The 23808-nt window shown below is 42.0% G+C and overlaps 1 protein-coding gene and 2 long non-coding RNA genes across 6 annotated transcripts; 1 reads left to right on the top strand and 2 right to left on the bottom strand.

Annotated features, from left to right (window-relative positions):
* Positions 1 to 619: 619 nt before the first annotated feature.
* LOC106583694 (deoxyribonuclease gamma) lies at positions 620 to 14024 on the top strand. 4 transcript variants are annotated; one of them, XM_045705460.2, is made up of 10 exons: positions 620 to 748; positions 5267 to 5352; positions 6896 to 6984; positions 7088 to 7174; positions 7317 to 7429; positions 7606 to 7718; positions 7934 to 8091; positions 8298 to 8394; positions 8575 to 8641; positions 11421 to 14024. In XM_045705460.2, exons 2-10 carry the CDS (start codon positions 5272 to 5274, stop codon positions 11585 to 11587), a joined length of 972 nt encoding a protein of 323 aa, XP_045561416.1. In that variant the 5' UTR covers positions 620 to 748; positions 5267 to 5271; the 3' UTR covers positions 11588 to 14024. The 4 variants fall into 4 exon arrangements, with proteins under 4 accessions (XP_045561416.1, XP_045561415.1, XP_082823823.1 ...); XM_045705459.2 differs by having other exon boundaries at positions 680 to 748; positions 5264 to 5352; XM_045705461.2 differs by lacking the exon at positions 620 to 748 and having other exon boundaries at positions 5264 to 5352; positions 13350 to 14024.
* On the bottom strand, positions 9323 to 13073 carry LOC123729674 (uncharacterized). The gene is made up of 3 exons (XR_014382222.1): positions 12937 to 13073; positions 12690 to 12756; positions 9323 to 10701 (listed from the first exon to the last, which is right to left on the bottom strand). It is a non-coding gene; the product is annotated as an uncharacterized LOC123729674 (long non-coding RNA).
* A 2940-nt stretch (positions 14025 to 16964) lies between the features above and the next one.
* LOC123729673 (uncharacterized) lies at positions 16965 to 22592 on the bottom strand. Its single transcript, XR_014382259.1, has 3 exons — positions 22269 to 22592; positions 19662 to 19747; positions 16965 to 17887 (listed from the first exon to the last, which is right to left on the bottom strand). It is a non-coding gene; the product is annotated as an uncharacterized LOC123729673 (long non-coding RNA).
* Between the last annotated feature and the right edge of the window lie 1216 nt (positions 22593 to 23808).

The raw sequence follows: 23808 nt of genomic DNA on the forward strand, positions 1-23808 counted from the left end.
AATAAAGACAAAGTTTGTGTCCAAACTTTTGACTGGTACTGTATCTACCTCAATTACCTCGTACCCCTGCACATCGACTTGGTACTGGTACTCCCTCTATATAGCCATGTTATTTTCTACTCCCTATATATAGCCATGTTATTTCTACTTGTTATTTTTAATCATTATTCATTGTGTCACTATTTCATATTTCATCTTTAACTCTGCATTGGTGGAATGGACCCTTAAGTAAGCATTTCACTGTTAGTCTACACCTGTCATCTACTAAGCATGTGACAAACACAATTAGATTTTAATTTGATATGCTATACCACAAACCCCTGTGTTGCCTTATTGCTATTATAAACAGGTTACTAACATAAATAGAACAGTAAACAAGTATCTTTCTGTAATACCTGTGGTATATTGTCTCAGCCTATCAACATCCAGGGCTCGAACTACCCGGTTTAAAATACTTCTATATCCTACAAGAGAAAGCCACTTTCAGATGTTGTTGTGGAGGATCTCAGAGATAAGTGTGTGGGCAGGAATGTTGTGGTGTGCAAAGAGGACTGGTGTGTTGATGTTATGGTTATCCTGAACTGGCAGGTTCAGCTGGGGCCAGTCTATAGGGCCTCCCACCCAACCAGTTTCAGCCAATCAGGTGATCTCTATAAGAGGGTCAAGCCACAGAAAGGTATAGTTGTTCATTGATTAACAAGATACCTCATTTTGTACTGCACCACGACATCGTAAATCATCCCTTCAGGTAAGTGAAGTCAAACTGGAATTTACATATATTAGGTATTCCTTCATTTGTATGCAGACTCCAGCACAAACTATTTGAAATACTTGCAATGTTTTCAATGATTTTCTTGATTATCGTTATGATTTGCTAAAAAAGACTAGAGGAATTGTGAAATGTTGGAAATGTAGCCAATTCTACAGAGATAATCCTCTCTAAGCAGGTTTTTACCAACTCCAGTCTTCCAGTTCCCCCAACAGCACACCTTTATGTTGTAGCCCAGGACAAACATAGCTGATTTAATTCATTAATTCATCGAGGGCTTGATGATTAGTTGACAAGTTGAATCAGGTGATCTTGTCCAAGGCTACAATACAAATGCACACTGTTCTAAGCCTTCTGTTATTATGGTGCAATTAGGGTTTGGAGGTATTTGAACTGATGGTAAAATATATCATTTGTTTTTGCAAGTTTGTCAGTGAAAGAAACCAGATAGAACATTCCTGTAAGCCCCTTCCCACACAATATACCACAGGTAATGTCTGAGCATGTTGGAGCTTGTCAACAGAGATCATGTTACATCCTTTTACAACTCTAGTGGTTTAATTTGACTGAAATATGCTGGATTGTTTTTGCATGCTACCTACATGACATTGAATTCATAATTCTGTTCCAGCCAGTCATCCAGAACTACTGTTCTGTGAGAAGAAACCCTGTTTATTGCACAACAAAGAGAAGTTAGAATCAGTCACACGCTGTTGCTACAGTAACCTACTCCTAGTCCGTAGGCTGAGTCACTGTAGGACTAAAGTGACTTCATGCATTTTTTTATCTGTCCTGCTTGGTGGAATTCCTCACAACTAGGAATTTCACATCTGGTGAGGAATTACACATCTGGAGTGACTAAGCCTACACCTCTGAAAACTTTGTTGAAAGAACTGTATGGAAATGCTGCTTTGGCCAGGTCTCCCTCAGAAATACATTCTCATCTAAGAGCACTTCCTGGTTAAATAAAGGATACATTTAAATAATGGTACAACTGCTGGCTCACAGTTGTATTACTGTATTAGAGTTGCAACCACAGACTGTGGAGCTGCGATGTTGCAACGTGTTCCATAGGGAAATAGCCCTCCATTCTGTTGTCAGCAGATCAACTCATCTTGAAGCATTTGAATTTGAACTCCTCAGCTCCAGTTTATCCAGCTCCATCCTACCTTTATCAACTGGTTTCACCTCCACCCAACCGTGAGAGACCGTTGATATGACAAGTACTCTTGACCTTTAACCTAACACAATGAAGGGATATTTTAGCTTAATCCATTGATATAAATACATCTTTTTTTGAAGGAGACTAAGGTCTCTATTTAATTTACAATGTAATGACCTTCATATTATATAGTTTGTAAACTACTATTATGTTCTCTAGCAGATTCACGTGTAGCGCTGAAAAAGTCCTGTTTTTTCACACCATGAGGAGATCTTCTGCCATTGAAGATAATGGAGGGTTGTTATAGATCTCACAGGGCCACTGAACAAGGTGCATGACTGCACTCTTAGAAAGAGTTTTATTTACATGGACCTTCTGTACATAATAAAGGTCTCTTAAAGGGTTCTTTGTTTGGTGAAAAGGTTCTGGAACCATAAAGGGTTCTACAGGGTCAAGCCAAAGAACCCTTTTTTAAAGGTTCTAAATAAGTGTACTCAGAGACATGCTTTCCAACCCTTTCACTAAAATAGTTTAATCATGTGGCCATGCCAATAGAAACACTACATTTGCATCAGGAATTTTAACAAGAATCTAGCCAGATGGACTGAGTATATCCTAATGCATGTCCTGATGCATGTTTTCCTTGTATTGAGCCATTTATGAGGTATTGTGTAATGAATATGATGGGAGACAGAGAGCTGGTTTCAAGCGCAGAGCGCAGCAGGTATTTATTAGTAAAGGACCACAGGAGGAAGCAGGTAGCTGGGTCCCAGGTCCGGGGGCAGGCAGATGGTCATACACAGGGACTCCAAAAAGGTAACAGTACAGGCAGGGAAAAGGCTAATAACGTAGTCCGGGAGATCAGGCAAGAGGTTGATGACAGGAAATCTGATAGGCAAAAGTACAGGCAGGGAACAGGCAAAAAGCATCGTTAGTGAGGATGGCCAACACTATGATACATGGGAGGAATAATATGGAAATAAACAGAGCTTCGAATAGAATGTGTATCAAAACAAACAATACCTCACAATGATGGGGTGCAAAGAATTAACTAAATAGTGTGTGTAAATGACATACAGGTGTGTGAACAGATGATCAGAATTCAGGTGATTGAGATCAAATCAAATCAAATCACATTTATTTATATAGCCCTTCGTACATCAGCTGATATCTCAAAGTGCTGTACAGAAACCCAGCCTAAAACCCCAAACAGCAAGCAATGCAGGTGTAGAAGCATGGTGGCTAGGAAAAACTCTCTAGGAAAAACTCCCTAGAAAGGCCAAAAACCTAGGAAGAAACCTAGAGAGGAACCAGGCTATGAGGGGTGGCCAGTCCTCTTCTGGCTGTGCAGGGTGGATATTATAACAGAACATGGTCAAGATGTTAACATGTTCATAAATGACCAGCATGGTCAAATAATAATAATCATAGTAGTTGTCGAGGGTGCAACAAGCACGTCCGGTGAACAGGCAGGGTTCCATAGCCGCAGGCAGAACAGTTGAAACTGGAGCAGCAGCACGGCCAGGTGGACTGGGGACAGCAAGGAGTCATCATACCAGGTAGTCCTGAGGCATGGTCCTAGGGCTCAGGTCCTCCGAGAGAAAGACAGAAAGAGAGAAAAAGAGAATTAGAGAGAGCATATTTAAATTCACACAGGACACCGGATAAGACAAGAGAAATACTCCCGATGTAACAGACTGACCCTAGACCCCCGACACATAAACTACTGCAGCATAAATACTGGAGGCTGAGACAGGAGGGATCAGAAGACACTGTGGCCCCATCCGATGATACCCCCGGACAGGGCCAAACAGGCAGGATATAACCCCACCCACTTTGCCAAAGCACAGCCCCCACACCACTAGAGGGATGTCTCCAACCACCAACTTACCGTCCTAAGACAAGGCCGAGTATAGCCCACAACGATCTCCGCCATGGCACAACCCAAGGGGGGGCGCCAACCCAGACAGGAAGACCACGTCAGTGACTCAACCCACTCAAGTGACGCACCCCTCCCATGGACGGCATGGAAGAACACCAGTAAGCCAGTGACTCAGCCCCTGTAAAAGGGTTAGAGGCAGAGAATCCCAGTGGAAAGAGGGGAACCGGCAAGGCAGAGACAGCAAGGGCGGTTCGTTGCTCCAGCCTTTCCGTTCACCTTCACACTCCTGGGCCAGACTATACTTAATCATAGGACCTACTGAAGAGATAAGTCTTCAGTAAAGACTTAAAGGTTGAGACTGAGTCTGCGTCTCTCACATTGGTAGGCAGACCATTCCATAAAAATGGAGCTCTATAGGAGAAAGCCCTACCTCCAGCCGTTTGCTTAGAAATTCTAGGGACAATTAGGAGGCCTGCGTCTTGTGACCGTAGCGTAGGTATGTACGGCAGGACCAAATCGGAAAGATAGGTAGGAGCAAGCCCATGTAATGCTTTGTAGGTTAGCAGTAAAACCTTGAAATCAGCCCTTGCCTTAACAGGAAGCCAGTGTAGGGAGGCTAGCACTGGAGTAATATGATCAAATTTTGGGGTTCTAGTCAGGATTCTAGCAGCCGTATTTAGCACTAACTGAAGTTTGTTTAGTACTTTATCCGGGTAGCCGGAAAGTAGAGCATTGCAGTAGTCCAGCCTAGAAGTAACAAAAGCATGGATTCATTTTTCTGCGTCATTTTTGGACAGAAAGTTTCTGATTTTTGCAATGTTACGTAGATGGAAAAAAGCTGTCCTTGAAACAGTCTTGATATGTTCTTCAAAAGAGAGATCAGGGTCTAGAGTAATGCCGAGGTCCTTCACAGTTTTATTTGAGACGACTGTACAACCATCCAGATTAATTGTCAGATTCAACAGAAGATCTCTTTGTTTCTTGGGACCTAGAACAAGCATCTCTGTTTTGTCCGAGTTTAAAAGTAGAACCTTTGCAGCCATCCACTTCTTTATGTCTGAAACACAGGCTTCTAGCGAGGGCAATTTTGGGGCTTCACCATGTTTCATTGAAATGTACAGCTGTGTGTCGTCCGCATAGCAGTGAAATTTAACATTGTTTTCGAATGACATCCCCAAGAGGTAAAATATATAGTGAAAACAATAGAGATCTGGAGAGTGAGCTGCATTCAGGGGATCTATGTGTATGAGAGTGTGAGTTGGAAGCAGACGATACACATTGGTTGTGCACTATCATAAAAACCCCACACAGAGGGCAATAAACACATGGACTATTAAACTTGTTTTGGTTTAGGTAATTACTTCCTTTTTCTGGAATCGTTGCTTGTTTGATCAACTAGCAGTTCATTATAGTTTTACATGGATGTGATTTTATTTATCTCTTTTTCCAGCAGCAGTCATGAAGGTTGCATCTTTCAACATCCAGAAATTTGGGAAGCGTAAGCTATCAAACCCAAACACCCTTGATACCCTTGTGAAGGTACAGTTACAGTTGAAGTCAGAAGTTTACATACACTTAGGTTGGAGTCATTAAAACTCGTTTTTCAACCACTCCACAAATGTCTTAGGACATTTGGTTAGGACATCTACTCTGTGCATGACACAAGTAATTTTTCCAACAATTGTTTACAGACAGATTATTTCACTTATAATTCACTGTATCACAATTCCAGTGGGTTAGAAGTTTGCATACATTAAGTTGACTGTGCCTTTAAAAAGCTTGGAAATTTTCAGAAAAGGATGTCATGGCTTTAGAAGCTTCTGATAGGCTAATTGACCTAATTTGAGTCAATTGGAGGTGTACCTGTGGATGTATTTCAAGTCCTAACTTCAAACTCAGTGCCTCTTTGCTTGACATCATGGAAACATCAAAAGAAATCAGCTAAGACCTCAGAAAAAAAATTGGAGACCTCCACAAGTCTGGTTCATCCTTGGGAGCAATTTCCAAACACCTGAAGGTACCACGTTCATCTATACAAACAATAGTACGCAAGTATAAACACCATGGGACCACGCAGCCATCATAACGCTCAGGAAGGAGATGCGTTCTGTCTCCTAGAGATGAACGTACTTTGGTGCGAAAAGTGCAAATCAATCCCAGAACAACAGCAAAGGATCTTGTGAAGATGCTGGAGGAAACAGGTACAAAAGTATCTATATCCACAGTAAAACAAGTCCTTGGAGGAAAAAGGGGAGGCTTGCAAGCCGAAGAACACCATCCCAACCATGAAGCACGGGGGTGGCAGCATCATGTTGTGGGGGTGCTTTGCTCCAGGAGGGACTGGTGCACTTCACAAAATAGATGGCGTAATGAGGCAGGAAAATTACGTGGATATATTGAAGCAACATCTCAAGACATCAGTCAGGAAGTTAAAGCTTGGTCGCAAATGGGTCTTCCAAATGGACAATGACCCCAAGGATAAGGACATCAAAGTCAAGGTATTGTAGTGGCCATCACAAAGCCTTGACTTCAATCCTATTGAAAATTTGTGGGTAAACTGAAAAAGCATGTGCGAGCAAGGAGGCCTACAAACCTGACTCAGTTACACCAGCTCTGTCAGGAGGAATGGGCCAAAATTCACCCAACTTATTGTGGGAATCTTGTAGAAGGCTTCCCAAAACGTTTGACCAAAGTAAAGGCAATGGTACCAAATACTAATTGTGTGTATGTAAACTTCTGACCCGCTGGGAATGTGATGAAAGAAATAAAAGCTGAAATAAATCACTCACAACTATTATTCTGACATTTCACATTCTTAAAATAAAGTGGTGATCCTAATTGACCTAAGACAGGGAATTTCTACTCGGATTAAATGTCAGGAATTGTGAAAAACAGAGTTTAAATGTATTTGGCTAAGGTGTATGTAAACATCCGACTTCAACAGTATATGATTGTATTCGTGATCTTCTAATTCCCTCAGATAAACATTTGGCAAACTATCCTCAAAACAAGGATGTTATCCTACATATAAACAGATAAACTAATGAACGTTTTCTCCTTTTCCTTCCATTCGTCCTATCAGATTGTGTCTCGCTATGACATCATAGTGATTCTGGAGGTGGTGGACAAGAGAGGCACTTCAGTGAAAAAGTTCCTGGAGGAATTAAATAAGTAAGTCAAGTGATTTCCCTCATGTGACGCTATAAAATATACAACTAGGGAAACTCCTGACCCTACATGATAAGTATCACTCATTACAGGTGTGTCATTACAGGGCTAATAAAAAGCAACACTACACTCTGCAAATCAGCTCTCGTCTGGGAAGAGACAGATACAAGGAGCAGTTTATGTTTCTGTACAGGTACAATTCAAACACATGGTCAACTTTACCTTCATAAACCTCTATCTGATGCCATTCATTCTTTCACATTGTGATCTGATTTAAAAAAAAATGTAATGCATGACTAATGCTATTAAACGTGTTGTATTGTTTGTTCTGAAAGGGATGATTTGGTGGACTTGGTTGACACCTGGCAATATGAGGACAACCAGGCTGGAGATGTGGACGCCTTCGCCAGGGAGCCTTATATTCTCCGCTTCGAATGTCTCCACTCTGGTAAGGGGCACAGGAGTGCTAGAATTAAGCATGATCCATCCATATGGCATTTGATTTAGCAAATAATATGAGCGTGAATGGCAAACAGACAGAAAGCTGGATATTGCAGCAGAGAATAAAAGCCCATTCATAAACAGCTGTAATATATATTTCTCATCTCTTCCTGTGTTGCTCAGTGCTTGAGGACTTGGTACTGATCCCAGTGCACACCAAGCCTGAGGATTCAGTGAAAGAGCTGGATGAGCTTTATGATGTCTTCCTGGAAGTGACAAAGAAATGGAAGACTGATGTAAGCTCTGAGCTAAACCATTGACAGAGCTTAACACCTCCCTTGGGTTTAGAAAGTGCACTTGTCACCAAACTGTATATATGAGCCTTTGACAAGTAAAATACAAAACCAGCCACATGGTGATTTCAAGATAACTATGTATGCTCTCCTAAAAACAGTGTCCTTATTCTGGATGAAAAGTAACTGTTGTTGTTGAATGTTTCTCTCTGTACCAGAATGTCATGATCCTAGGTGACTTCAATGCAGACGGTTCCTACCTTTCTAAAAAGGGCATGAAAGCCATCCGTATCCGCAGTGACAAAAATTTCCACTGGCTGATTAAAGATGACGTGGATACCACAGCAAACACAGGCAACAATAACACTTATGACAGGTGGCTCAGTGTGATTTGTGAAATTAATTAATGAACGCCTCATGTATAAAACAGATAATCACCTATGGAGTTAATTTGACATTTCTTTGGTATTGTTTAAAGGTGGTTAAAATGTCATAAGAGCTGTCATAAAAGCTATTATAAAACTAATTTACTTGTGTGTAATATGGAATGACTGCTGACTTCCTTTTCTGATCAACATCTAGGATTGTGATCTATGGGGATGACATGCTTGACGCCATCGTGCCAAACTCTGCCAAACCATTCAACTTCCAGATTGCATACGGGCTTTCTGAAGAAGATGTAAGTATGCAGGTTACAGACAAATTCCATCCTGGTAGATGGTTTGATTACAATAATATAAGTAGATGAAATGAACATGTTAGTAGCCAACATTGTGACAACCTGTCCTAGAAATACAGTACATGTCAAAGTTGAGCCGTCTGACTCATGTCTCAACATGTGACTACTATGCTTTATTAGGCCCTGAAGGTGAGCGACCATTACCCTGTGGAGGTAGAGCTGAAAAGAAAAACACCAACAGAACAGAGTAAGCAGCATCATTGATCTTTATTCTGAATCTCCCAAACTTTCCTCTTAACCTCTATGGGCTAGGTGGGACGCTAGCGTGCCACCCGTGGTGCACTCCATCAACAGCAGGTGCATTTCAAGAGCGGCAAATTTGAATCCAAATAAATGTCAAAATTCAAATTTTTCAAACATACAAATATTTTACACCCTTTGAAAGATAAACATCTCCTTAATCTAACCACGTTTTACGATTTCAAAAAGGTTTTACGGCGAAAGCATAAATTTAGAGTATGTTAGGACAGTACATTTACAAGAGTTGTGTGTAATGTTTTGTCAATTCAAAGACAGGGTCACCAAAACCATAAAACCAGCTAAAATGATGCACTAACCTTTTACAATCTCCATCAGATGACACTCCTAGGACATTATGTTAGACAATGCATGCATTTTTAGTTCTAGCAAGTTCATATTTATATCCAAAAACAGCGTTTTACTATGGCATTGATGTTGAGGAAATCGTTTCCCTCCAATAACCGGCAGTCAAGTCAGCGCCACAAATTAAATAATTAAAATTAGAAAACATTGGTAAAATATTATATTGTCATTTAAAGAATTATAGATTTACATCTCTTGAACGCAATCAACTTGCCAGATTTAAAAATAACCTTACTGGGAAATCACACTTTGCAATAATCTGAGCACTGCGCCCAGAAAAATACGCGTTGCGATACAGACTAGACGTCATGTTGGGGAGATCTAAAATCGAAAATACTATGTAAATAATCCATTACCTTTGATTCTCTTCATCAGATGTCACTTCCAGGTATCACAGGTCCATAACGAATGTAGTTTTGTTAAAAAAAGCTCATCATTTATGTCCAAAAATCTCCGTCATGTTAGCACATGATCTAAGCCAGCCGGACTTCTCGTCATGAACGAGGGGAAAAAATATATTTACGTTCGTTCAAACATGTCAAACGTTGTATAGCATAAATCATTAGGGCCTTTTTTGAACCAGAACATGAATAATATTCAAGGTGGACGAATGCATACTCTTTTATAACGTATTGGAACGAGGGTACCCAACATGAACTCGCGCGCCAGGTGTCTAATGGGCCATCATCGTTCCATGGCTCTTGTTCGGTCAGATCTCCCTCCAGAAGACTCAAAACACTTTGTAAAGGCTGGTGACATCTAGTGGAAGCAATAGGAAGTGCCAAAATATTCCTCAGCCCCTGTGTTTTTCAATGGGATAGGTTTAAAGGTAATACAACACATCAGGTATCCACTTCCTGTCAGAAAATGTCTCTCACCCTAAAGTTTCTAAAACTGTTTGAATGGTGTCTGTGAGTATAACAGAACTCATTTGGCAGGCAAAACCCTGAGACAGATTCTGACAGGAAGTGGATATCCCCTTAAAATATTTAGATGCACTATTGTAAAGTGGTTGTTCCACTGGATATCATAAGGTGAATGCACCAATTTGTAAGTCGCTCTGGATAAGAGCGTCTGCTAAATGACTTAAATGTAATGTAAATGTAAATTTCACAGGGGGCTGTGATTCAGCAACATATGAGTGCATGGTCTTCAAATGCCAAATACCTTCTTTCCAGACTTCTTGATTGTTCCACCAGCTCAGGGGTGAAAATCTGATATCAACTTTGGAGGGGACAATTACAGGAAATTTTCTCAAGAGCAATTCCTGAGGGGGACACCAAAAGTAGTGCTGTAACACATAGCCTACATTGTAATATGGTAAATGTATATTGAGGAACCAAAGAAATAAGGTGTTTGCCGTACTCCTAACTACCGGTACCCAAAACTACACAAGTAATCACAACAGCAATACCATTGCCTTTAACAAATCTTAGTTCAGTTACCAGTTTAAGTTGAGAGTGGGGGTATCCATGGCATTTTCCAATTATGTTCCTATTTTACAAGTCAAAAAAAAATTTGAACCTTTCATAATGTTGCCAAACAAAGACTCAAACTTACCTGAGACTCCCTGTCTCTGCCAGTCTGTCCCTGCATATCTGTCCCCAACTCTGCTGTCTGTGTGCCTTCTGTTCCCTGCTCTGCCTAATGACATCATTGTGAAACATTTCCATTAGAATTTCATTTCTTTCTTATGAACATTTTATCAACTAGTCTTTGAGATATTAGGCTACTAGGGTTCTTACTATGGGTTTTGGTGTACTGAAAAATACTCTGATGTCCGTCTCTTATTTTTCTGCCATTTTTCTACCTGGCTGGCTGGCTGGCTACACACACACACAGTGTGCAGGCTATTTACAGTAGGAGATGGGCTTCTATCATCTTATCTTCTATCATTCTATTTGGGCTTCGATCTAAAAGGTAGCTAGCAAATGTGAAATGGATTAAAATGACAAGAGTTGACAGCTGTATGAGTTCACCATTTACACAACATATGCTGCAACCTTTTGTAATTTTAATAGTTTGTTTCATATTGGCTGGCTTCCAACAATAGTGTCACGTCCTGACCAGCAGAGGGAGCAATTGTATTAGTTTTGGTCAGGACGTGGCAGGTTTTTGTGTGTTAAGTGTTGTGTTGGTGATTAGGACTCCCAATTGAAGGCAGGTGTGTTGAGTTGCCTTTGATTGGGAGTCCTATATAGTAGTGTGTTTTTCTTTGGGGTTGTGGGTAGTTGTTTTTGCACTGCGTTTTGTGTGCCTGCAAGACTGTTGCTGTCGTGTTTGTTTTTCCTGTGTATGCCTTACTTGAGTTTATTAAAAGTATGAGTATTCACATTCCCGCTGCGCCTTGGTCTTCTCTCCAGTACGACAACTGTTACAGAACTACCCACCACAAAAGGACCAAGCAGCGGAAGAGGAAGGAGCCACAGGAGTACAGCGTGATAGACCAATGGACGTGGGAACAAATCCTGGATGGAGAGGGACCACGGACTCAGGCTGGGGATTATCGCCTCCCGCAGTGGGAGATTGAAGCGGCGAGAGCGGAGAGGCGATTCTATGAGGAGAGAGAGCGCAACGAACAGGTGGAGGCAGCCAGAAGAGCGGAGGCAGCAGGAAAAGGGAGCGAACGATATGCTGGAACACGGCTGGCGAGGAAGCCGGAGAGGCATCCCCAATAATTTTTTGGGGGGGGCACACGGGTAGTTTGGCCAGGCCAAGGAAGAGCCGTAAGCCAGCTACCCGTGATTACAGGGAGGTGCGTATGAGGTGGAGGGCTCCATGTTTCGCTGAGGTACACACCATCTCGTCTATACGTACGCACAGCTCAGTCCGCTCTGTACCAGCGCCCCGCATGTGCCAGGGCGAGGTGAGCATCGAGCCGGAAGGGGTGATGCCAACCCTGCGCTCAAGACCGCCAGTGCGCCTCTACGGTCTGGTGTTTCCCGCTATATGCACTAGCATGGAGGTGCGTGTCTCAAGGCAGGCACGTCCAGTACCAGCACCACGCATCAGGCGTCTAGTGCGTCAGCCCAGCCTCGCCAGTCAAGAGTCGCCAGAGCCGCCCGCCAGTCAAGAGTCACCAGAGCCGCCCGCCAGTCAAGAGTCCCAGAGCCGCCCGCCAGTCAAGAGTCGCCAGAGCCGCCCGCCAGTCAAGAGTCGCCAGAGCCGCCCGCCAGTCAAGAGTCGCCAGAGCCGCCCGCCAGTCAAGAGTCGCCAGAGCCGCCCGCCAGTCAAGAGTCGCCAGAGCCGCCCGCCAGTCAAGAGTCGCCAGAGCCGCCCGCCAGTCAAGAGTCGCCAGAGCCGCCCGCCAGTCAAGAGTCGCCAGAGCCGCCCGCCAGTCAAGAGTCGCCAGAGCCGCCCGCCAGTCAAGAGTCGCCAGAGCCGCCCAACTGCCCGGAGCGGCCCGACTGCCCGGAGCTGCCAGAGCGGCCCGACTGCCCGGGGCTGCCAGAGCGGGTGTTTTCTATCCATATATAATAAGTATATGCATATTCTAGTTACTGTGTAAGATTAGTAACCAGATTAAATCGGGTACATTTTTTTATCCAGCCGTGCAAATACTGCCCCCTAGCCCATAGAGGTTAAGAGGAAAGTTTGGGAGATTCAGAATAAAGATCAATGATGCTGCTTACTCTGTTCTGTTGGTGTTTTTCTTTTCAGCTCTACCTCCACAGGGTAATGGTCGCTCACCATCAGGGCCTAATAAAGCATAGTAGTCACATGTTGAGACATGAGTCAGACGGCTCAACTTTGACATGTACTGTATTTCTAGGACAGGTTGTCACAATGTTGGCTACTAACATGTTCATTTCATCTACTTATATTATTGTAATCAAACCATCTACCAGGATGGAATTTGTCTGTAACCTGCATACTTACATCTTCTTCAGAAAGCCCGTATGCAATCTGGAAGTTGAATGGTTTGGCAGAGTTTGGCACGATGGCGTCAAGCATGTCATCCCCATAGATCACAATCCTAGATGTTGATCAGAAAAGGAAGTCAGCAGTCATTCCATATTACACACAAGTAAATTAGTTTTATAATAGCTTTTATGACAGCTCTTATGACATTTTAACCACCTTTAAACAATACCAAAGAAATGTCAAGGTCTAGTGATTCTGATGTCGCTAGGTGGCAGTGTTGGCTTTCTGGGTTTTCTTGCCTTGTCATTCAATGTACTCTGCTTGCCACCGCTGTTTTAGTAGTCCCTCTTGTCTACTTGCATTTTCTAGAGAAAGTTAAACATATTTTGCATGGTTTTCTCATTCTCTTGATTTTCCTTTTCTTTCAGCTGGTGGAGGAATCAAGAAGTCTGGAAAGAAGTGATTATACATTAGGAAGACCATGTACTCATTTGTTGTTAAATCGCAGCCCCCTGTCAAATCCAACCCCTGCTAACCCCCCCCCCCTTTATTTTTTTCATTTGGGTCCATTGTAGAAAGCGGAAAAACATGTAATGACCTTTTTGAATAATTTCCAATGTGTTCTTGTCAAGAAAGTTCTGAAATAAACTATTGTAACTACTGCAGTACTTTCACTCAATCTATATTGAGATTCTGTCAAACACATCAGTATTAGCTACACTAGACATGCATACAGTACTAATATGACTAGTATTGTGGTAAGTTCAATGTAACTTTTCCCAAGCTTGATCATCTATCTTCAGCACCAGTTTCTCTAAATTCAGCTTCTCTGGTTGGATAAAGGCTTCCTCTCAAGCTCCATCACCTCCTTCACTCCCTCTGTCCATGTACAGGGTTCTATTTCCCAGTCCGCAAACCTGAAAATGAGTGAATCTTATCTACAATTTTTTTTTTTGGTGCATTTTTCTGCAGTTTTTTTGTGTGTGTGGAGTGATATTTGTAAAGATGTTGCTGTTTTGTTCTGTGTTTAATACCCTGTTTTGACAATTTTCTTTAAGAGGAAAGTTTGGGAGATTCAGAATAAAGATCAATGATGCTGCTTACTCTGTTTTGTTGGTGTTGATCTTTTCAGCTCTACCTCCACAGGGTAATGGTGGCTCACCTTCAGGGCTTAATAAAGCACAGTAGTTACATGTTGAGACATGAGCCAGACGGCTCAACTTTGACATGTACTGTATTTCTATAGACAGGTTGTCACAATGTAGGCTACTAACATGTTCATTTCATCTAGTGCATTTGGAAAGTATTCAAAGCCCTTGATTTTTTTCCCCCCACATTTTGTTACGTTAACCTTATACTAAAATAGACAATGTTTTTCCTCTAACCCATAATAATGAAGCAAAAACTGATTTTTACTTTTTTTGCAAGTGTTACAAATAAACATACCTTATTTACCTAAATATTCAGACCCCTTTGAGACTTGAAATTGAGCTCGGGTGCATCCTGTTTCCATTGATCCTTGGTTTTTCTACAACTTGATTGTCCACCTGTGGTAAATTCAATTGATTGGACATGATTTGGAAAGGCACACCTGTCTATACAAGGTCCCACATTTGACAGTGCATGTCAGAGCAAAAACCAAGCCGTGAGGTCCAAGGAATTGTCCGTAGAGCTCAGATACAGGATTGTGTCGAGGCACAGATCTGGGGAAGGGTACCAAAAAAATGTCTGCAGCATTGAAGGTCCCCAAGAACACAGTGGCCTCCATTCTTAAATGGAAGAAGTTTTGAACCACCAAGACTCTTCCTAGAGCTGGCTGCACGGGCCAAACTGAGCATTTGGGGGAGAAGGGCCTTGGTCAGGGAGGTGACCAAGAACCCGATGGTCACTCTCTGATAGAGCACTAGAGTTCCTCTGTGGAGATGGTTGTACTCTTGGAAGGTTCTCCCATCTCTGCAGCACTCCACCAATCAGGCCTTTATGGTGGAGTGGTCAGACGAAAGCCACTCCTCAGTAAAAAGCACATTGACAGCCCGCTTGGAGTTTGCCAAAAGGCACCTAAAGAACTCTCAGACCATGAGAAAAAATATTCTCTGGTCTGATGAAACCAAGATTTTATTACATCTAGACTAACAGGGGGTTTCCTTTACATAGACACAGAGACAACCATTGCAATTGGATAATAGAACTCACTGGGATGAGCTTGCTTTATGCAGGTTTGTATCGTGTAGGCCTACGCAACTGTAAGTAAAAAGTAACACAGTCAAACTACTGTATGTAATTAGTATTGTGTTTGATTCATTTCAGTTCATCATTTTGGATTGAAAAGGTCAAGGTAGTCTCACCAGCCAGCCCAAGTTTGAATATAGCCTAAAGTAAATGTAATCACATTTTCTCCTAACACAAGTAAATGGGCTACATAACATTACCACTTAATTTACCCTGGCCAGAAGAATAGCTGCAGGAAGTAGTTTGGGAGTGGTGTTGCTACGATTTTTAATGGGGGGAGGGGGATGCTGTGTTGGAGATGTCTATGTTGGGTCCTCTAATACAGGACTGGTAAAGGCCCAGTGCACTACTTTGGTGAAAACATTTAAACAATATTTATTTGAGTGTTTACCAGCATTTGTAACTAGTCTGATAATTTTCTGTACAAAACTGTTAATCTGATAATACTTGTGGAATATAAAATGCTTGCTTGATATGTTTTCCAGTTTCTTCAAATACTTTGCAAATGATTTCAAAACTGAAATGGTCTATTTATTCTTTTTTAGTAGACACTCTTACCCAGAGCAATTTACAGTAGTGAGGGCATTCAGGTCCCCTGTATGAATCCTGGAATTTCAAGTGCCCTGCTCTACCAATTGAGCCACATCACATCACATCATCACAAACCACTTGATGTCTCAATGTACTCATTACTGCATTTAGCATTGTTTATCGTCATGGTGATAGAAAGTCTACAGGTATGAACCTAGATGACCAGCCTATGTACAATACAGTAATATACATTTACAAGTGGTTTGAAATGATGGCAAATTAATACTGCACTAAAAGAGGTTGTTTTTACATTTTATTTTATCAAGAAAAATATTTTATTTGATGTGGATGTTTTGTGTCTTGGCCCATAACTTTGCACCTTTTGATGTAAATGTTTGAGGACAGGGTTTTGTTCTTTCTGGATTCCGTTGGAATGACATCACAGAGAAAGTTACAGGGCAACAACTCTTATATATCCAACTATTGAATCCAGCAAGATTCTGTTCTTAATTATACAACTACCTTTTTTGCCAAAGCAGTTATGTTGAGAAAATGTTTCAGCCCCATTACAGACGTCTATATCGGTTTTTATTAATATTTGGTTTTAGTTCAGATTTTTCAAGGGTGCTCAGTACCCCTACTTCCCACAGCTAGGGCAAGAGGGCACAGTGGTACCCCTACTTCCCACAGCTAGGCCAAGAGGGCACAGTGGTACCCCTACTTCCCACAGCTAGGGCAAGAGGGCACAGTGGTACCCCTACTTCCCACAGCTAGGGCAAGAGGGCACAGTGGTACCCCTACTTCCCACAGCTAGGCCAAAAGGGCACAGTGGTACCCCTACTTCCCACAGCTAGGCCAAGAGGGCACAGTGGTACCCCTACTTCCCACAGCTAGGGCAAGAGGGCACAGTGGTACCCCTACTTCCCACAGCTAGGCCAAGAGGGCACAGTGGTACCCCTACTTCCCACAGCTAGGGAAAGAGGACACAGTGGTACCCCTACTTCCCACAGCTAGGGTAAGAGGGCACAGTGGTACCGCTACTTCCCACAGCTAGGGCAAGAGGGCACAGTGGTACCCCTACTTCCCACAGCTAGGGTAAGAGGGTACAGTGGTACCCCTACTTCCCACAGCTAGGGTAAGAGGGCACAGTGGTACCCTTACTTCCCACAGCTAGGGCAAGAGGGCACAGTGGTACCCCTACTTCCCACAGCTAGGGTAAGAGGGCACAGTGGTACCCCTACTTCCCACAGCTAGGGTAAGAGGGCACAGTGGTACCCCTACTTCCCACAGCTAGGGCAAGAGGGCACAGTGGTACCCCTACTTCCCACAGCTAGGGTAAGAGGGCACAGTGGTACCCCTACTTCCCACAGCTAGGGTAAGAGGGCACAGTGGTACCCCTACTTCCCACAGCTAGGGTAAGAGGGTACAGTGGTACCCCTACTTCCCACAGCTAGGGTAAGAGGGCACAGTGGCATTGGCTGTAGGCTGTAGGCTGTGGTTGTTATCAGTAGCCAAGTTGAGCTGACTGAAAAATCATCGCATTTTCTTCCCCTACAGTTTAGGTGTAGGCTGCTGCAACATTTCTGTGAAGAGTTCCCTACTTGTGTCTGTCAGGAGTGATATGTTATCACGTTTGTTAAATACATGCCGGAGGAAAGTGGAGAGCGGCACACGCTTTGCTAGATTACATGCTTTGTGCCGGGCCTGCACAATTTGTGATTTCTGTGAATCTGATTTGCCAAGATACATAACAGAAAGCACAGAACCTGCACCTCTTCGAAATAAAGGACAGATAGGCCTACATTGTGCGACTAGAGTAGTACTCCAGTCCAAGTAACACGACTCGAGTCCACATCTTTGTTATTTGCTCAATGAAATTGCATTTGTATGGATTTTAATTATAGCGCTCAGGTTTCTGCTTACCAGTGTTGAGACATTTTAAAGCAGAGAATGTAAGGCTCCCTGGCGAACAGAGGAGTACTGATTTGCAGAGTGTAGTGTAGCTTTTTATTGGCCCTGTAATGACACCTGTAATGAGTGATACTTATCATGTAGGGCCAGGAGTTTCCCTAGTTGTATATTTTATAGCGTCACATGAGGGAAATCACTTGACTTACTTATTTAATTCCACCAGGAACGTTTCCACTGAAGTGCCTCTCTTGTCCACCACCTCCAGAATCACTATGATGTCATAGCGAGACACAATCTGATAGGACGAATGGAAGGAAAAGGAGAAAACGTTCATTATTTTATCTGTTTATATGTAGGATAACATCCTTGTTTTGAGGATAGTTTGCCAAATGTTTATCTGAGGGAATTATAAGATCACGAATACAATCATATACTGTTGAAGTGGGAAGTTTACATACACCTTAGCCAAATACATTTAAACTCTGTTTTTCACAATTCCTGACATTTAATCCGAGTAGAAATTCCCTGTCTTAGGTCAATTAGGATCACCACTTTATTTTAAGAATGTGAAATGTCAGAATAATAGTTGTGAGTGATTTATTTCAGCTTTTATTTCTTTCATCACATTCCCAGCGGGTCAGAAGTTTACATACACACAATTAGTATTTGGTACCATTGCCTTTACTTGGGTCAAACGTTTTGGGAAGCCTTCCACAAGATTCCCACAATAAGTTGGGTGAATTTTGGCCCATTCCTCCTGACAGAGCTGGTATAACTGAGTCAGGTTTGTAGGCCTCCTTGCTCGCACATGCCTTTTCAGTTTACCCACAAATTTTCAATAGGATTGAAGTCAAGGCTTTGTGATGGCCACTACAATACCTTGACTTTGTTGCCCTTATCCCATTTTTTCCAAAACTTTGGAAGCATGCTTGGGGTCATTGTCCATTTGGAAGACCCATTTGCGACCAAGCTTTAACTTCCTGACTGATGTCTTGAGATGTTGCTTCAATATATCCACGTAATTTTCCTGCCTCATTACGCCATCTATTTTGTGAAGTGCACCAGTCCCTCCTGGAGCAAAGCACCCCCACAACATGATGCTGCCACCCCCGTGCTTCATGGTTGGGATGGTGTTCTTCGGCTTGCAAGCCTCCCCTTTTTCCTCCAAACATAACGATGGTCATTATGGCCAAACAGTTCCATTTTTGTTTCATCAGACCAGAGGACATTTCTCCAAAAAGTACGATCTTTGTCCCTATGTGCAGTTGCAAACAATAGTCTGGCTTTTTTATGGTGGTTTTGGAGCAGTGGCTTCTTCTTTGCTGAGTGGCCTTTCAGGTTAATGTCGATATAGGACTTGTTTTACTGTGGATATAGATACTTTTGTACCTGTTTCCTCCAGCATCTTCACAAGATCCTTTGCTGTTGTTCTGGGATTGATTTGCACTTTTCGCACCAAAGTACGTTCATCTCTAGGAGACAGAACGCGTCTCCTTCCTGAGCGGTATGATGGCTGCGTGGTCCCATGGTGTTTATACTTGCGTACTATTGTTTGTATAGATGAACGTGGTACCTTCAGGTGTTTGGAAATTGCTCCCAAGGATGAACCAGACTTGTGGAGGTCTCCAAATTTTTTTCTGAGGTCTTAGCTGATTTCTTTTGATGTTTCCATGATGTCAAGCAAAGAGGCACTGAGTTTGAAGTTAGGACTTGAAATACATCCACAGGTACACCTCCAATTGACTCAAATTAGGTCAATTAGCCTATCAGAAGCTTCTAAAGCCATGACATCCTTTTCTGAAAATTTCCAAGCTTTTTAAAGGCACAGTCAACTTAATGTATGCAAACTTCTAACCCACTGGAATTGTGATACAGTGAATTATAAGTGAAATAATCTGTCTGTAAACAATTGTTGGAAAAATTACTTGTGTCATGCACAGAGTAGATGTCCTAACCGACTTGCCAAAACTATAGTTTGTTAACAAGACATTTGTGGAGTGGTTGAAAAACGAGTTTTAATGACTCCAACCTAAGTGTATGTAAACTTCTGACTTCAACTGTAACTGTACCTTCACAAGGGTAGCAAGGGTGTTTGGGTTTGATAGCTTATGGTTCCCAAATTTCTGGATGTTGAAAGATGCAACCTTCATGACTGCTGCTGGAAAAAGAGATAAATAAAATCACATCCATGTAAAACTATAATGAACTGCTAGTTGTTCAAACAAGCAACGATTCCAGAGAGAGGATGTAATTACCTAAACCAAAACAAGTTTAATAGTCCATGTGTTTATTGCCCTCTGTGTGGGTTTTTATGATAGTGCACAACCAATGTGTATCGTCTGCTTCCAACTCACACTCTCATACACATATAGATCCCCTGAACACAGCTCACTCACCTGAATTCTGATCAGCTGATCACACACCTGTATGTCATTTACACACACTGTTTAGTTCATTCTTTGCACCCCATCATTGTGAGGTATTGTTTGTTTTGATACACATTCTATTCGAAGCTCTGTTTATTTCCATATTATTCCTCCCATGTATCATAGTGTTGGCCATCCTCACTAACAATGCTTTTTGCCTGTTCCCTGCCTGTACTTTTGCCTGTCAGATTTCCTGTCATCAACCTCTTGCCTGATCTCCCGGACTACGTTATTAGCCTTTTCCCTGCCTGTACTGTTACCTTTTTGGAGTCCCTGTGTATGACCTTTCTGCCTGCCCCTGGACCTGGGACCCAGCTACCTGCTTCCTCCTGTGGTCCTTTACTAATAAATACCTGCTGCGCTCTGCGCTTGAAACCAGCTCTCTGTCTCCCATCATATTCATTACACAATACCTCATAAATGGCTCAACACAAGAAAAACATGCGTCAGGACATGCATTAGGATATACTCAGTCCATCTGGCTAGATTCTTGTTAAAATTCCTGATGCAAAGGTAGTGTTTCTATTGGCATGGTCACATGATGAAACTATTTTAGTGAAAGGGTTGGAAAGCATGTCTCTGAGTACACTTATTTAGAACCCTTAAACAGGGTTCTTCGGTTTGACCTGTAGAACCCTTTATGGTTCCAGAACCTTTTCACCAAACAAAGAACCCTTTTAGAGACCTTTATTATGTACAGAAGGTCCATGTAAATAAAACTCTTTCTAAGAGTGCAGTCATGCACCTTGTTCAGTGGCCCTGTGAGATCTATAACAACCCTCCATTATCTTCAATGGCAGAAGATCTCCTCATGGTGTGAAAAAACAGGACTATTTCAGCGCTACACGTGAATCTGCTAGAGAACATAATAGTAGTTTACAAACTATGTAATATGAAGGTCATTACATTGTAAATTAAATAGAGACCTTAGTCTCCTTCAAAAAAAGATGTATTTATATCAATGGATTAAGCTAAACTATCCCTTCATTGTGTTAGGTTAAAGGTCAAGAGTACTTGTCATATCAACGGTCTCTCACGGTTGGGTGGAGGTGAAACCAGTTGATCAAGGTAGGATGGAGCTGGATAAACTGGATCTGAGGATTTCAAATTCAAATGCTTCAAGATGAGTTGATCTGCTGACAACAGAATGGAGGGCTATTTCCCTATGGAACACGTTGCAACATCGCAGCTCCACAGTCTGTGGTTGCAACTCTAATACAGTAATACAACTGTGAGCCAGCAGTTGTACCACTATTTAAATGTATCCTTTATTTAACCAGGAAGTGCTGTTAGATGAGAATGTATTTCTGAGGGAGACCTGGCCAAAGCAGCATTTCCATACAGTTCTTTCAACAAAGTTTTCAGAGGTGTAGGCTTAGTCACTCCAGATGTGTAATTCCTCACCAGATGTGAAATTCCTAGTTGTGAGGAATTCCACCAAGCAGGACAGATAAAAAAATGCATGAAGTCACTTTAGTCCTACAGTGACTCAGCCTACGGACTAGGAGTAGGTTACTGTAGCAACAGCGTGTGACTGATTCTAACTTCTCTTTGTTGTGCAATAAACAGGGTTTCTTCTCACAGAACAGTAGTTCTGGATGACTGGCTGGAACAGAATTATGAATTCAATGTCATGTAGGTAGCATGCAAAAACAATCCAGCATATTTCAGTCAAATTAAACCAGTAGAGTTGTAAAAGGATGTAACATGATCTCTGTTGACAAGCTCCAACATGCTCAGACATTACCTGTGGTATATTGTGTGGGAAGGGGCTTACAAGAATGTTCTATCTGGTTTCTTTCACTGACAAACTTGCAAAAACAAATTAGATATTTTACCATCAGTTCAAATACCTCCAAACCCTAATTGCACCATAATAACAGAAGGCTTAGAACAGTGTGCATTTGTATTGTAGCCTTGGACAAGATCACCTGATTCAACTTGTCAACTAATCATCAAGCCCTCGATGAATTAAATCAGCTATGTTTGTCCTGGGCTACAACATAAAGGTGTGCTGTTGGGGGAACTGGAAGACTGGAGTTGGTAAAAACCTGCTTAGAGAGGATTATCTCTGTAGAATTGGCTACATTTCCAACATTTCACAATTCCTCTAGTCTTTTTTAGCAAATCATAACGATAATCAAGAAAATCATTGAAAACATTGCAAGTATTTCAAATAGTTTGTGCTGGAGTCTGCATACAAATGAAGGAATACCTAATATATGTAAATTCCAGTTTGACTTCACTTACCTGAAGGGATGATTTACGATGTTGTGGTGTAGTACAAAATGTGGTATCTTCTTTATCAATAAACAACTGTAACTTTCCGGGGCTTGGCCTTCTTATAGAGATCATCTATTAGAATGATCTATGAATCCTTGCTCTCCTGCTCCTGACTCCTGCACCTCCCTCTTCTTAGGAGGCACCTAACAATGGCTATATAGAGGGAGTAGAAAATAACATGGCTATATAGAGGGACTAGAAAATAACATGGCTATATAGAGGGAGTAGAAAATAACATGGCTATATAGAGAGAGTAGAAAATAACATGGCTATATAGAGGGAGTACCAGTACCAAGTCGATGTGCAGGGGGACAAGGTAATTGAGGTAGATACAGTACTAGTCAAAAGTTTGGACACACCTACTCATAGAGATTCGACCATGAATACTTGATTCACACAGTCTCCTCTGAACAGGTGATGTTGAGATGTGTCTGTTACTGAAACTCTGCGAAGCATTTATTTGGGCTGCCATTTGGTAACTCTAATGAACTTATCCTCTGCAGCAGAGGTAACTCTGGGTCTTCCTTTCCTGTGGCGGTCCTCATGAGAGACAGTTTCTTCATAGCGTTTCATAGCACTTGAAGAAACGTTCAAAGATCTTGCATTTTTCCGGAGTGACTGACATTCATGTGTTAAAGTAATGATGGTCTGTTGTTTCTCTTTGCTTATTTGAGCTGTTTTTGCCATAATATGGACTTGGACTTTTACCAAATAGGGCTATCTTCTGTATAACACCCCTACCTTGTCACAAGACAACTGATTGGCTGAAACACATTAAGAAGGAAAGAAATTCCACAAATTAACATTTAACAAGGCACACCTGTTAATTGAAATGCATTCCAGGTGACTACCTCATGTAGCTGGTTGAGAGAATGCCAAGGGTGTGCAAAGCTGTGATCAAGGCAAAGAGTGGTTACTTTCAAGAATCTCTAATATAAAATTTATTTTGATTTGTTTAACACTTCTTTGGTTACTACATGATTCCATGTGTTATTTCAGTTGTGATGTCTTCACTATTATTCTACAATGTAGAAAATAGTAAAAATAAAGAAAAACCCTTGAATGAGTAGGTGTGTCCAAACATTTGACTGGTACTGTATTTAGCATGGTTTTATCAATGTCTAGATTTTTCCCTTTTGTTCAGCTGGTGCAGGGGCGGAAATCCCGGGGGGGACACGACCCCCCCATCCTGGGAAAAATATGATTTGTCCCCCCCCAATATATCACTGAAACATAACTATGTAATTTAAATCATATTAATAATACGCAATGAAAGCAATTGTGCTGATTATAGACACTTAATAGCGCGTTTTTAAGTTTCAAAAGATTGCGACCCCCCCACCCTTTGCCTCACAATGGTTTGATCCACTGCCAGTTCCTTTGTTGGCAAGGTAACAGAGGGGTCGTGTCTACTGTCTGAAAGGCACTCAATGAACGTAACTGACGTGAGGTTAATCTAGTCAATCGCGCACACACACTAGCTGAATATGCAGAGCTAGCGCGCAAA

This window comes from Salmo salar, chromosome 22 (genome assembly GCF_965601325.2).
Source record: "Salmo salar chromosome 22, fSalSal1, whole genome shotgun sequence".
In the NCBI taxonomy this organism is placed as follows: Eukaryota; Metazoa; Chordata; class Actinopteri; order Salmoniformes; family Salmonidae; genus Salmo; species Salmo salar.